Consider the following 14,200-nt stretch of genomic DNA (forward strand, 5'->3'; position numbering starts at 1 on the left):
CAAACAAACAAACAACCACCACCACCAAAAAAAAACATGGGTTGCTTAGAGTCCTCTGAACACTTACAGAAATGCACATACTTGGGTATGTATAAACTGAACACGCAAACTCCCCACCTGTTCCTTTTATGATTCCACCCAGGTTTCATCTAATATCTCCCTCAGAGTGACCAGAACCACCTCCTTGTATTGCTATGTTCTGGGGAGTGAGTGATTTGGGACCCTTGGCTAGCATGTTCAAGGCTTGCACATTCCTTCCTTGGTGATAACCCTAGATAGTTTTCCTCCACAAGAGTGCAAATCATATTATGATTCGGTGATCCAAAGGATGATACAAAGAACCATATGCTTACTTTTCACTACATCTTATAGCTATACAAGTTGGTGTTAACCTAACCCATCTGCTTTTCCATTGTCATTGTACTGTGGCTTCTGCTTTTGAGTGCAAGTCTGTTTTTCTCAGATTGTCATATCCACCAATTTTAAAGTTCATTAGATTTATTTTTATATTTTATTTGACTCCCCATCAATGGTGTTTTAAATCAAGATAGGGACTCTCATAGGGAGCTTTGGTTTAGCAGTGGGGTGAGGGCAAGAGAACACACAATAGTTTCTGTGTTGGAAATGTCAAGTTTGACATGCTTATAGCATAATCCAAGTGAGGGGGTGTCCTATAGACATTTAATTATACTTGTTTGGAGCTCACGAGTTTTGAGATAGAAATGAAGACTTGAAACACATCATAATGTATGTGGAGATGGAAACCATGGGATAGCACACAAGAAGAGAATACAGAGTGGGAAGAAAGGAGGAAATGTGGTAGAACTTGGGAAAACATTGACATTAAGAGAGAAAGGAGGAGACCAGGAAGCAGAAGAAAAATTACCAGTAGCAGGGTAGGAGGAAGCCCAGTAAAGAGTGCTGTCATGAAAGTCAAAATAATAGAGATTTCCAAACTGGAGGAGGTTAATAACATCAAATTCTGGAAAAAGATAAAATAAAATAATGGCTATCAAGTAGGGTAAAGTAGTGATTGGGAAACTTTCTGTAAAGAGCAAGTTAGTAAATATTTTAGATTTTTTAGGCAATACTGTTACAACTAGTCAACTCTGCCATTGCAGAGTGAATGAAGGCACAGACAATACATAAGTGAATGACTGTGGCTGTGTTCCAATAAAACTTTATTAACAAAAACAAGTGGTGGGCTGGATTTAGCCTGTGTGCCAAAGTTTGCCAACTCTTGCTATAAAGTATGGATTGCAGTTTATTGATGACCTTGTCAAGAGAATTTCCTGTACAGTGGTGGTGGCAGAAACCGTATTGCAATAATTGAGGAAGTGGAGACGAAGGATGCAACAAGCTTTTCTGAAGCTATGCAGTAAATGGGAGGAAATGTGAACCTTAGAGGGCTTCACTGGGTTCAGAGACGGTTTTCAGTCTTTCAGATAAACTCTTGCACTCTCATGGGGGAAGACTGTAATGTTATTTGGGAATATTTACAAAAATGGTTTCCTTCTGTCTGCTTATATTCAAGCCTCGTGTGAGCTGCCACCAGAGATTTAATTGACTTGTTCAGGCTTAATGAATATTTATTAGGAAAATTGTAAATCAACCATTTTGCTATAGGATTGAAGCTCAGTGAAACCACTCCTGGGGTAATTTTTCCAAAGCTGCTGACATGGGGAGAGGATTATTTCTTAGGCTGTCATTGTAGGTTCTTTTACACGTTTATAGCTAGGACATTGTGAATCAACAAATAAGCAAATACCTCCTGCTCAGAAGGTGGAAAGGCTGGCAAGAAAGTGGTAATTCTGAGGTTCTCAGCAGCTATATGCTTTCAGGGGCCAGGTATGACTCCTCAGTTGCAAAGGCTCGCAGCTTTTGGGCACGAAGAAAAATTTAGTTAACTCTGCCACCCCTGATTGTATTAGGAAGAGCAAGTCTAAGTGAAGGGGCAAAGGGAAAGTCTTCCTTTTGGACTTTTAAAAGTATTTTCTCTGAGCAGAGCAATAGACATAAATGAATGCAGATTCTTTTTAGTTATCATCTACCTTGTACCAAGACTGTAAGCCCTATGAGGGCAGGGGCCAAGATTGCTCCTTCCTCATCTGGCAAAGAGAGGTAGAGAGTGTATGCCCTCTCAGAACCATACTGTCCAGGTGACATATGGTTACAATAACAATGGCTGTCAGAGAACTTGAGGAATCTCACCCATTCGAATGAATTTGTGAACCTCAGCATTGAGGATGTTGAGTATGTGACAGTAGGTTTGGGACAGTGATCAACTCCCTAAAGCCTCCCTCAATCCTCTCCTGACAACAGTGCTCTCCCTGGAAACCTTTTGAGAAAGTCTGAGTGCCCCATGTTTTCACTGAATGTAAATCGCTTGTCTATGACTCTTGATCTTAGGTATGCAGGAAGTCTCCTAGCACTTCATAGCACTTTTAGTTCTGGAGGCAGGTTTCATTAATTCTTAGTGCAACCCACCATTCTCTCCTAAGAGAGAATCTGAATTCAGTTGTGGGAGTGCACAGAACTCCCACACTTCAGCTACTGAGTTTCATGTCTGTCAAGTGATCTGATAATAAATTGGTCCCAGGAACCTCAGTTCAACAGAATGAGGACAAAAGGAGAGGGTTATGGTTCAGAGTCGCTAAAAAGCTCAGGTTTTGAAAGTAACTCTCTCAGTAACAGTAGGTTTTGGTAGTGTTCGTGTTACAAATGGTTTCTGACCCTTGTGAGATAGCATATTAATGCATCTTCTGCTTGATTGAGTCTGAATTCTGAGGAATAATGGTTTTGCTTCTTGCTTCTCAATTTGTTCTCCTCTACGTTCATCTTCTGAAGTCACAGTTGACCCTTTCCCTCATCCAATAGGAGGGAGACAATTTGCTGCAATATGTCTGCCATGATCTTACTAAGGTTTCCTTAAATACATTTTTCCTTCCTGTTTGAAGATTGTTCTGTTGACTGAGTGTGATCAGACATAAGTCTTAACAGGGCAAGAATACTGATGTGGAGACCAAGAGGCGTTCTTCTTTTGTGCACAGGGAGAGTGTGGCATTTGAAATGCAAGGCCTTTTTGAAGACCTGATTGTAAAGGCTGACTCTATGTATAAGCAAAATATCTAACTACCTATAGTCCAATTTGAGAAATACTAAAAGCAGCCCCTTTTGTTTCCTCCTTCCTTCAAGGAGAAAAAACCCCCCAAATCCCACCTAAACCAAAATAGTGCTCCATTATCGTCTGCGACAGCAACTGAGATTAGCTTCTTCTTTGGGGATAAGGAATTGAAGTGGCTGTTAAAACATAAATCTATTATTTTGGAAGATCCAGGGACATTGTTTGGTACTTGAACTGATTTCATCACTCTAATCCAGTCCCTGAACTTGCTCCGGAGAATCAGTAGTCTTCTGTTAGGACTGCGACAGGTGTCTTAATTTTAAAAAGCCGTTGAAGAGTTATGAAGTGTGAGTGGTTTAACAGCTATTTAGCATTTCAGAGCACAGTGAAAATGGTAGTAATTATGATGATGCCTACAGTAAGCCAAGCTGTCCACAGTGTGATTTTATCAGCCTTCACTTCAGAATTTTCTGTCTTCCTTTCCCACTCCCGTCTTTCTTCTTCTTTAAGCTCTTGCGTTCCTTGCTTCCTAACTCCCTAACCCCAGATATCTTTTTTTCCTTTATCTCTCTAGCATCTCAGCTGCACTTTCCTTCTTTTTTGGTTCCGTTGCAAATTATCCCCTCTCCTTTCCTCCTATCATTATCCCCTGTTCTCTGAGGTGGTTATGATATAAACTGGTGTACATTTAAACACTTGCTTTATTTATTGGATGAAGTTGTATTCCATGTTCAGAATCTACAAATCAGACTAGATGATTAGCTTTTCATTTCTCTGTCAGAACTATTCTAAAATCAGTGTAGTCCTAAATTCATTATTTCTTCTCCCACTCTAGATTAGTGATCCTTGGTGGAAGAAACGATTTCCAGTTAGGAATTATTATTGGTCATTGAAGCAACAGCACAAAACTTAGCTAAACAATTAAGAGTACTAGGACATATATGTTATGATGGCATAGGAAAGTAATTGGAAGTGTTTTTGAAGGTCAATACTCCTGAATTTAGGCAGTTCTGTGGGACGTCAGTTGTGGAGATGGGAGAATTGAAGACCAAGTTTAGAGCCAAGACAGGCCTCTGGAAAGGAGTCCCAAAGGGTGGAGGAGACAGAATGGGAATGGAAGATCCTAAAGTTAAACTAATCTAAGGTCTTGGATGTATAGTTTTGCTTAAGCTAGGGGTCTGCACCTGACTACAATTGCAGTTAGGGTGGGGAGAGGAGTAATCTTTTGTGAAAATCATGAGTAAGGTGACTGTTACATCATTGGCAAAGCTTCTAGCAGAAATCAGTTAGTGAGTAACTTCTTGGCATCTGCATCCAAGTAAATTTTAAACATCTAGCCATAGCACAGAAACAGAATTCTTTCTTTACAATTTTATTTACAAAATGTATTAAAACTTTGTACAATACCTCATGGCAATGAGGCTCTGTAATTTATGCCCACACATGCAATTTACCCTTTTATAGCCATTAGTTTGCTTGGCAATTTTTCTGTTCACTGAAGTACAGCTTTAACAACAAAAATAAAAGAATTGGAAAAAAAATCCTCAAGTGACTACTGCCAAACTCCCATAGCTTGAAGTTAGTAGCAGAAATTTGAAGCAATCAACAGTTTTTTTTAAACATGCAAGTTTTTTAAAAAATAACAAACCAATTTACCCGCCTCTTCATCTCAGTGAAGTTTCCTCTCTGAAAAACTGATTTGAGTTAATAAACATACATTTTTCTTTATACAGTGCCTATGAAAACGTTTGTGTGTAGGTTGGTTGGTTTGTTTTATACAACTTCGTGTTCACACAGCGTGAGCTTCCCGCGCTGGGACATTATAGCATTCATAAGTTGAAAATCACAGTTTCATGAAAACAAAACAAAACAAAAACACAACAGCTTTCTTTTTTTGTTCAATACCATTTGAAATTTGATAAGTGAGTTGTTTGCTTATGACACCATTTTTGGAATGAAAGTTTATATTACACTTTTCTGGAAACATTTCGTTGGAACGATACTTCTTCCTTTCTTTTCTGAAGACAAGAGCAAATATGCAGCGAGTCAACTAAGCATCTAAGGGTCACACTTGGGAAATGAATGCGAGCTCCTAGTTTTTGCAGTCTGGAAACTTCCCAATGCACGTTACTGATGAGAGCAAACTACTGAACTACAGGAAGCATACGTCGTTATATAGGAGGTAATTAGTGAGTGGAGACTATTTCTTCGGACTGTTCTGATGATGCCAACGGCAGGTAGGCAGTTAGTTACTTGATAGCCCATGGAGCAGTGGAGTGATCTGAGAGAGTCAATAGAGAGACTGCTCCAAGCAAAGATCTGGAAATGATGCTGAGGCCCTCAGTTTAGCAGTAGGTTTGGGAATGCATTTTAGTCTTTGCAAACTAGAAAAGGACACATGCAGTCCGATGGAGAGCCATGGGCGGTAGCAGGCAACAGCTAGTAGGACAGACCTAGCAAGAGTAAAGTCAGACTGAGAACTGTGGTCTGAACCTGCTATCCCGCCTTGCAACGCAGTCCTGTCTCCGTGGTGTACACTTGAAAGGCATACTTAGCAGAGAAAGCCGAGCTAAACACAGTGTTGTTTCTGAGATACTCTAAACACATCTGGGAGTATAGGCAGCATTTCCCTCACCTCAATGCTAGATACTGAGCTCTATTGACTTAAAATGCACACTGAAGCAAGAAAAACAGATCTGTGAGCTGAAATTCCAGGCTCCTTGGAAAACCCCGGGATCCACTTTAGGAAAGCACCAAGAGGTATCCTGATAGTGCCCCGTCCCTTGCTACACACAAAGTCAATTTCGAAAGCTCTGTAAATCTCTTCATTGAGTGGGAAGTTATCAAAGTGTTTTCACAAAACCATTTCGAGAACACAGAGAAGTCACTGTTTAGTCCCTTTTCCAAAGTGTTTGAATTTTCTTAAGTGTTGCATTTACATTCTAAAGATATACACATTTCAGCAACATTGAAAGGAAATAGGGTGCACAGAACATCACCACCAACAGGAAATACCAAAAACATCTGGTCAGCAGATCCTAGAAGAAATGCCAGTCCGTCTTCCCAAACACTGGGAGACAGATTTTTTCTTTTTAATCAGGAAAAATTAATTCTTTTAGCTTAGATGGGCCTCTTTGCTGAATTGGAATTTAAATTTGTGTGTGTGTGTGTATGTGTGTGTGTGTGTATTAAAGAACATGGTGTTTGTATACTCTGCAGTGGTATCAAAGAATGGCTTTTGTTGGATTGACTTAATAAGATTTTTTTTTCGCATACTGGAATCTTGCATGTCCATTTTTTGTTGGTTTTTATTTTAATTATTTTTTTCAAGCAAAGCAAAAAAGATTTCAATGATGGTTTGCATTGTCGCGAGTCTCAGAGTGTTCCATAAGGCACTGAAGGAAAAAAAAATCAGTTTTTCCTATTGAAAGGTCATTGCACCATCAGCAATATTCGTGTCATGCCCGACACCAAGGAGAGTGAAATCTGGCTCAGGATCCTTGAAGCAGCCACGTTTTCGGTGATTTCCTCTCATCACATGCCTCCAGTGGGAAGGGATCTGCAAAGGCAAGGGGATATTTAAAATTGAAGGGGCCTCCTATTAGGAATTGAGAAGTTTATAATGGCTCAGTCTATCTTCGACAAAACTATAGCTGTTTTCTGAAATTGGCATTTCTGGGGTTGCACCTCATTTATTTGACTGGCTTTAGGTGACAGGTCTGGTTACATTCTCTACTATATGTATTGTACTAAGGAATATGCAGGTGTTGCATGCAGTTTAATTCAAGGTTTTAATCATTTATGATGTAGGTATACCAGAAAGTTTCCATGGTATTTTAATACAGATATTCACGAGAACTAAAAGAGTGTATTCTGATTGCAGAACCTGTGACAAAGAATTGTTCACCCAGGACAGAGGGTAAACAGTGTTCTATGGCTTACTGAATTGAAATCCATTTTAACTGTGAGAAGAAAATATTTTGCTTATTGCTAGAAAGGTGAGCAATTGTTTCTCTTAATACCTACAACCTTAGTTATTAAAGTCTGAAAATAGCACTGGGACTTTAAAGAGACAGCAGATTCCAGGAAGAGGCCAGAGCAGTGATACCTATGAAGGGGACTTGGCATCAGTGAGGTCTTTGCCCTGACATATAGGCCTGATTGAAATGCTGATCGTGTCTTCTTTTTGGAGGCACTAACTAGTACAGGGGATTCATTTGCCCCTGACTCTGAATACTGTAGGACACTTTCTTACCTCCTCTTCAAGTTTACATCCCTCTCTTTATCCTTTCATTCTACACTAATCAAACACTTCTTTTTCTTCTAATCTAACACTGAATTTTATCCCAAAAGAATGACATAATTATGATCTGCCACTGGCCCTGGAGTAAAAGTATCTGTAAGAAGAATTCCCAATATGTACTTGAAGGCCAAAAGCATCCAAGGAGGGTAGAATAAGACTAACATGAAAGTAGACAAACCTCTTCCTTGTCACCCCTAAGTCCTAAGTCATATCTATCGCAGAAGCTTGGAGAAGTTTCATATCTGGCAGAAAGATCAAAGTCTCCTCCTGTCTCCCCAGTGGGCATGGGACATCACTAACTAGCGGCATGACTTTGGGAAAGGATCCCAACCTCTCAGTGCCTCTGTTTCCTGCTTTCAAATGGGGTCAAATGAACTATTATCACTGAGGTAAAAGTCCCTTGGGGGAAAGAACATCATCACCTTGGTTATCCAGAATGCTTTTTCTTTCTATTTAACATAAAGTGAATTCTTTTAAGCAGAAAAATATCTCCAGTAAGCAAGCCTATGCATAGGCTTCCGAAGGAAAGTGGATCACTTTGAAAATGGGCTGCATCAACAAAGCTAATATTTTTAGGATGACTAAACAGAAAACTCCTGCAGGAAAAATGAAAATCTTTTCCCCTAACTTCAGGCATCTTGAGGTCTTGTAAAGGATAGAGATTTCAAAAATATTTTTGAAGAAACCAAAGAAGCCAGAAGTAGTTCTGAACTGCAATTAGGAAATTAGAAATAATTTCCTAAAACAATTAGCACAGTCAACCCTAGGGTGCAATGAATCTGGAGCACTTGATGGGCAGTTACCTGCCAAGGCATGCTTGGGAGGATACACTTCCAGTGGCTGGTCAGTAACCCAGAGAGGCACCAGGTAGTCAAGAGGCTTTCTTCTCCCTAGTGGGAGCTAAACATGGTCTGAGACCGAGGCACATGTTCCCACAATAAGTCCAGTAATCCTGATGTGACTCTCACCCATAGAAAATGAGAAACAACTCCCTCATCTTTCAAGGATGCCCTTTTATTAACCAGATTTCACTAGATCATATTTTTGCAGGTGATTTGCCCTGAGTCATTTTTCCTGAACAATTACTGGTACTATAAACCCCCAAGGTGGGCTCTGATAATTAGTAATAGAAGCAAAATCTCAGGGTACCTCTTGATGTCGGTGCCCCTGGATAGACCCTGACAGATTTAGGCCAACTCAGATAACTGGAAGCCTAATAACTAGGTAACAAATTAGAAGTCACCAGGAGATATTCCAGATCTTCTTGAGAAATGAAAGATGAATGGGTGAAGATCTCACTCTTCACTAAACCAACATTCCCCTAATGTCACATCACCAAATTGGCTGAGGACAACAGAGAAGTTTCAAAGCAGCTTGCTTTATGCCTCTTGACTAACACAAGTGAGGTTTTCCTGGCATTGTATGAGGCTTTTGCTTCTTGTCTGGAGACTGTACAGGCTTGGAGGACAGATTTGTTTGCAGATGCTCTTCCTAAGCCTTCTTTCACCCTGGAGATGGTTGCTAAGGTGCTAGGTAATTGGGTTGTAACCACATTGGCATTGGAGTCTATTAAAATGTGACTGTTGCCTCAATTAGCCTGAATTTTGCTTCACAAAAGTGAATCAACTCAGATGAGTAAAGGAAAGCCAGAAGTTGTGGCATATTAGTTTCTGAGATTTTCCCCTCAGGTTTGATGTTCCAGGCCTCTACTTTTGGATGGCAACATTATGTCCTAACAAAGGTTTGCTGACACAGTTTCTTTCCTTTCATTTCCTTTGATTTCCTCCCTCCCTCCCTTCCCTCCCTCCCTCCTTCCTTCTTTCCCTTTCTTTTTTCCCCTCCCTCCACCCTTCCTTCCTTCCCACCTTCCTTTCTTCTTCTTTCTTCCTGTATCTCTATCACTCTTTCTCTTCTTCCCTCTTTTCTTCCTTCCTTTCTTTTATTAAGTTACATTCTTTGATATTATTTCCTCTAGAATCTTTCTACTCCTGGGACCAGCAGCATCTGCATGACCTGGGAGTTTGTGAGAAATGTAGACCCTTAGGCTCCATCCCAGACCTGCTGGATCAGGATCTATATTTTTATAAGGTTCCCACATAAGTCACATGCACACTAATGTTTCATGAATACTGCTCTGGGGCTTTAACAGGAGTCTGAGGCTGTAGTAATTGGGTAGTAGGGACATAAATTCTCAGATGGAATAGTTGATAAAAAAAGTCTGGAGGTCATGTCACCCTGAGCCTTGATATAATCCTCAGAAAGATTCTTTCTGGGGAAAGTAGGAGTGATTGAATATTCAATCTTGTGTGGAGTGCATAAGGAATGGGGCATATGGAGGCTTGGTGAAGTTCCTCAAGACGTTTTTTGTGGACAAGTGGAACAGAAACTCAAGATCTGCTCTCCATTTGACAGGATCCCATTAGGATTTCAAGTTTCCTGGAGGACATCAGGCCATGGGTGGTTAGAAGTAGCATGGTTTAGCAAAGATATGGCTATAGGCAGAAGAAGGGCTGGGTTCTAGTCCCAGAACTGCCACTACCTAACTGTGTTGCCTTGAGTAATACACTTCATGGGCTGGGTCTTACTGATAACTGTCTGATCCATCTTATCTCAAATGAGCCAATAGATATGAGAGCACTTTGATGACTGCTACACAAATTTAAGGTGTATTATTTATTTGGATGCTACCACCTCAAAATTTGGGATAATTAAGTTAGATTGAAATTGCTCATGTCTAGCAAGCATGTCTATGTGTTGGCTACAGAAAGAAAGTGGATCACTTTGAAAATGGATTATGAATAATGTATTGATATTATCCTATAAAAATGTATGCCCCAAATTGTAATGGGCCTATAGCACCTACTCAAGAGTGAAACATTTTAAGCACATTGAAACATTAAATGCTTGCATGCAAACAATGCAATTACAGATGAATCCATGTATTGTACATCCACCAATGCAATGGGAACACTGTCAGCAGATTGGTGCAGTGTGCTGAATATGTTGTGGCAAAAGGCAGGAAGAAAGAACAACCAGCAACTTCATTGGACAAAATGATGTTTTCCATGACCAAGACAAATGATTTATTTGCATGAAATATTATTTTAAAATTGGCTAAATGTAAATCCGCAATGTGAACTATAAGAAGGCCAAAACACAAATGCAGCCGGGCATGGTGGCTCACGCCTGTAATCCCAGCACTTTGAGAGGCTGATGTGGGCAGATCACTTGAAGTCAAGAGTTGGAGACCAGCCTGGCCAACATGGTGAAACTCTGTCTCTACTAAAAATACAAAAAAATTAGCTGGGCATAGTGGCGCATGCCTGTAATCCCAGCTATTTGGGAGGCTGAGGCGGGAGAATTGCTTGAACCCGGGATGCGGAGGTTGCAATGAGCTGAAATCACACCACTGCACTCCAGCCTGGGCGATAGAGCAAAATTCTGCCTCAAAAACAAAACAAAACACCCCCAAAATCCCCCAAAACAAAACAACAACAACAAAAAAACAAAAATGCACTTGTTGAAATCCCAGCATATTGACATTTACTCATGAGGTCAAAATTGCCTAAAATAAGGGGTATGAAGTTGCTTATTGTTCTGTTCCACTTCAGATAGGCATTTTAGTGATGACAGATGCACTTTAAAGTACAAGACTATATTCTTTTAAACACGTCCAGAATAGACACATTATTCAAATTCAAGCTTGCATTTGAACATGTCTGAATTATTGGTGGTGTTTGTAGTTGCCAGAGTCAAGGTGGCAACACTCAGCTTCATTGAAGTATGAATTAGGGCTTGGCTAGCAGCAGGGAGCCTAGACTGTCCTTTGATAGACACTTACCTGTGCACCAGTTCCAAGGAAGGGACAACAAAAGAACTCAAAGCTTAAGAAAATTTTCTCAGACTTATACACTGTTTACTTAAAAGAACCACCTCTCCCAATGGAAGCGCTGTATTACTTGAGGTGGCAGTGTCTCACCTGTGTACCTAAACTTTTTTTTTTTTTTTTGAGACGGAGTCTCTCACTGTCGCCCAGGCTGGAGTGCAGTGGCACGATCTCTGCTCACTGCAAGCTCCGCCTCCCGAGTTCACGCCATTCTCCTGCCTCAGCCACCCTCGAGAAGCTGGGACTACAGGCGCCCGCCACTACGCCCGGCTAAGTTTTTGTATTTTTAGTAGAGACGGGGTTTCACCGTGTTAGCCAGGATGGTCTTGATCTCCTGACCGCGTGATCTGCCCGCCTCGGCCTCCCAAAGTGCTGGGATTACAGGCGTGAGCCACTGTGCCCTGCCCCTAATTTTAATATCTGTTCCAGAGCAGCTGCTTTCTCTACAGATGCACTGTCCAATACAATAACCACTGGCCATGTGTGACTACTGCACATTTGATATGTAACTAGTATAAGTCGAGATGTACCATAAGTATAAAATATACCCCAGATTTCCAAGATTAGCATGAAGAATGTAAAATTTCTCATTTTTTTTATATTGATAACATGTTGAAATGATCATATTTTGGATATATTGGGTTAAATAAAATATATCATTAAAATTAATTTCACTTGTTTTACTTTTTAACATGTGACTACTAGAACATTTAAAATTGCACACGTGGCTCATATATGTGGCTTGCATATGTTTTCTATTGAACAATGATGCTCTGGAGAATTGTTTTTCCTTTTGGGTCACAGACCACAATTTAATTACAACCATTCTATTAGAAAAGCACCACTGCCTGACAAGAAAGCACAACCATTGTTTTCAAAGAATCAAATGGTTGCAAAGAGACAATGGTTTAAACAATAAACCAAACTAAAAAAAAGAGAAAAAAAACAAAGAAAAAAGAGATTGACATACAGTAATGTAAAGCTGATTAGTTTACTAGACCTTAACCGTACCCCTAGATCTTAACACTCTCTGTTCCATACACGTTGTAGCCTTCTCTGTATGTAGCATAATTCTGAGTGTTGGTGGCAGGAGCAGGCTTAAAGTTTTGGGTATTCTTTGTGAGTTTCATGCGTTTGGACTCTGCCCGTGATTTGTAACAGAATTCTATCAAAGCCACCATCATGGCCAGCCCCAGACCTCCGACAAGTATATAGAAAACGCCTGCCACATTGCTCAGGCTCAGAGCGCTGGTCTTGTCCTAAGAGAAATGAACAACGTGATTAGATCTTGGAGAAAACAAAGGCAATGGAACATTATAATATATTACAACAGTATAGGGTAGTTCTAAATTGTAAAATAACTAAACATTGATGTAAGTGTTATGACTCAATTCTGGCAACTGGCTAATGTTTTGCAATGACCAGCAAGATGGTAGATTGTGCCTCTGTTGACAGTCTTGATCCTCACCTAAATTTCCTTTCACCTTGACTCCTTACATCCCTTAGTGCCTCAAAATGATGTTCAACAATTAATAAAACAGCACTGGCCATGGGAACAAAAGAGTAAACACAAGCATAATTTATTCCTCTGCCAGCCTGGATAAACACCATTTGCCAGAGTTGAGCTGTGACATAATCTCTATAAATGTAATAGTCTTTTCATTTGGGAACTTGAAGCACTCTTTCCCCTCTCTGCCCCGCAACACCCCTTTCTCCCTTGCTCTCCCTGTGACAAACTTTGTGAACAACTAGTCTTTAAGATACAACATGATAATATTAGAGGTTCCTGCTATTCTTATCTGAGGAGTTATTTTGCAAGGGTTTGCTTAAAAAGGGTTAATTCTCCTCTTTCCCCCAGTGACTGAGAAAATGCTCCCTTTGGAGATTGGCTGCTAAATCCTCATCCTAGTTAAAATCAGGGCAGCAAGTCTTTGTGTTGCTGGAACAAGGGCACAGCACAAAGAATTGGCTCCGTTCCATTTTCCTGAGAGTTTAAGAAAAGTGTCAGGAGGATCCACTGGGTCCTAGATTGGCTCCATACAAATCAGAAAGCTTTTCCAGGAGGCTGATGATTTTTTTTTAAAAAATCCAGCTCATTTTTAACTTTTACTCCAGGGAATGTAGAGAATAATTTTTAAAAATGACACTTATTTGCTTTCTTTGTAACAAGGGAGAAAAGTTGAGGAAGCCGGTCAGTGACTTTCAGGTCAAACTGTGCAAATCTGACTAAGCTATCTGCCTGTATGAAAAAGCAAAAACTGAACTGCTGAAAAATGGAAAGAAAAAAAGTTGGTGTCTTGAGCCCTACCTTGAGGTAGGACACACCAAGGGCCAGGAGTCTTTCTTTGAAAAAGAAATAAAATAAAATAGCATTTTGTAGTCTTTTTAGAGGGAATGTAACCATTTTGCTGCTGAATGTAATTGAATGGAATACCCAAATTGTTAAGCCAGTGAATTTTGAGCATCTTATTTAAGTGACAACACAGTGAACAGATGATGGCCATTGCTGACACTCAACACTCTGGTTCAGCTGGTCTTGGTATCATTTAAATAATTAAAAGTAAAGACAATATGACCATGTCCTTCTGATCCTATTTTCGTAGAAGCCAGTCCTGTACTTGTTTACCTTAATAAAAGGTCCAATTGAAATTGAATTGCATTCAGAAACAGGGTGTGGGAATGCTTCATATTCACAACAACCTTGCAAATAGTCACTCTTTTAGGATGAATGACAGCTAGACAAGGAGTAATAATTTCTGTCACATATGGAATATTGGATTATCTCTTTAAGGAGGCTGGTGAGGCTATCTGCAAGGATGTTCCACAGTCCACTGGGAAATAGATCAATTTCTGGTAACCCTTCCTCTGCCATTAGATTTTTATATGT

The 14,200-nt window shown here is 40.1% G+C and overlaps 1 protein-coding gene across 4 annotated transcripts in view; it reads right to left on the reverse strand.

Annotated features, from left to right (window-relative positions):
• Window positions 1–5,085: 5,085 nt before the first annotated feature.
• The window catches only part of GRIA3 (glutamate ionotropic receptor AMPA type subunit 3), a 315,236-nt gene continuing 306,121 nt past the window's right edge, over window positions 5,086–14,200 (reverse strand). For 2 of the 4 annotated variants that reach the window (XM_008019472.3, XM_008019471.3), the window contains exons 16-17: window positions 12,325–12,572; window positions 5,086–6,683 (exon numbers count right to left, since the gene is read on the reverse strand). In XM_008019472.3, coding sequence (XP_008017663.3) covers window positions 12,327–12,572 — 246 coding nt within the window. In that variant the 3' untranslated portion in view covers window positions 5,086–6,683; window positions 12,325–12,326. Of the gene's footprint in view, window positions 6,684–12,324; window positions 12,573–14,200 lie in introns of those variants that run through there. The other 2 variants (XM_008019473.3, XR_005237492.2) reach the window with 2 other exon arrangements.

This window comes from Chlorocebus sabaeus, chromosome X (genome assembly GCF_047675955.1).
Source record: "Chlorocebus sabaeus isolate Y175 chromosome X, mChlSab1.0.hap1, whole genome shotgun sequence".
Classification (NCBI taxonomy): Eukaryota; Metazoa; Chordata; class Mammalia; order Primates; family Cercopithecidae; genus Chlorocebus; species Chlorocebus sabaeus.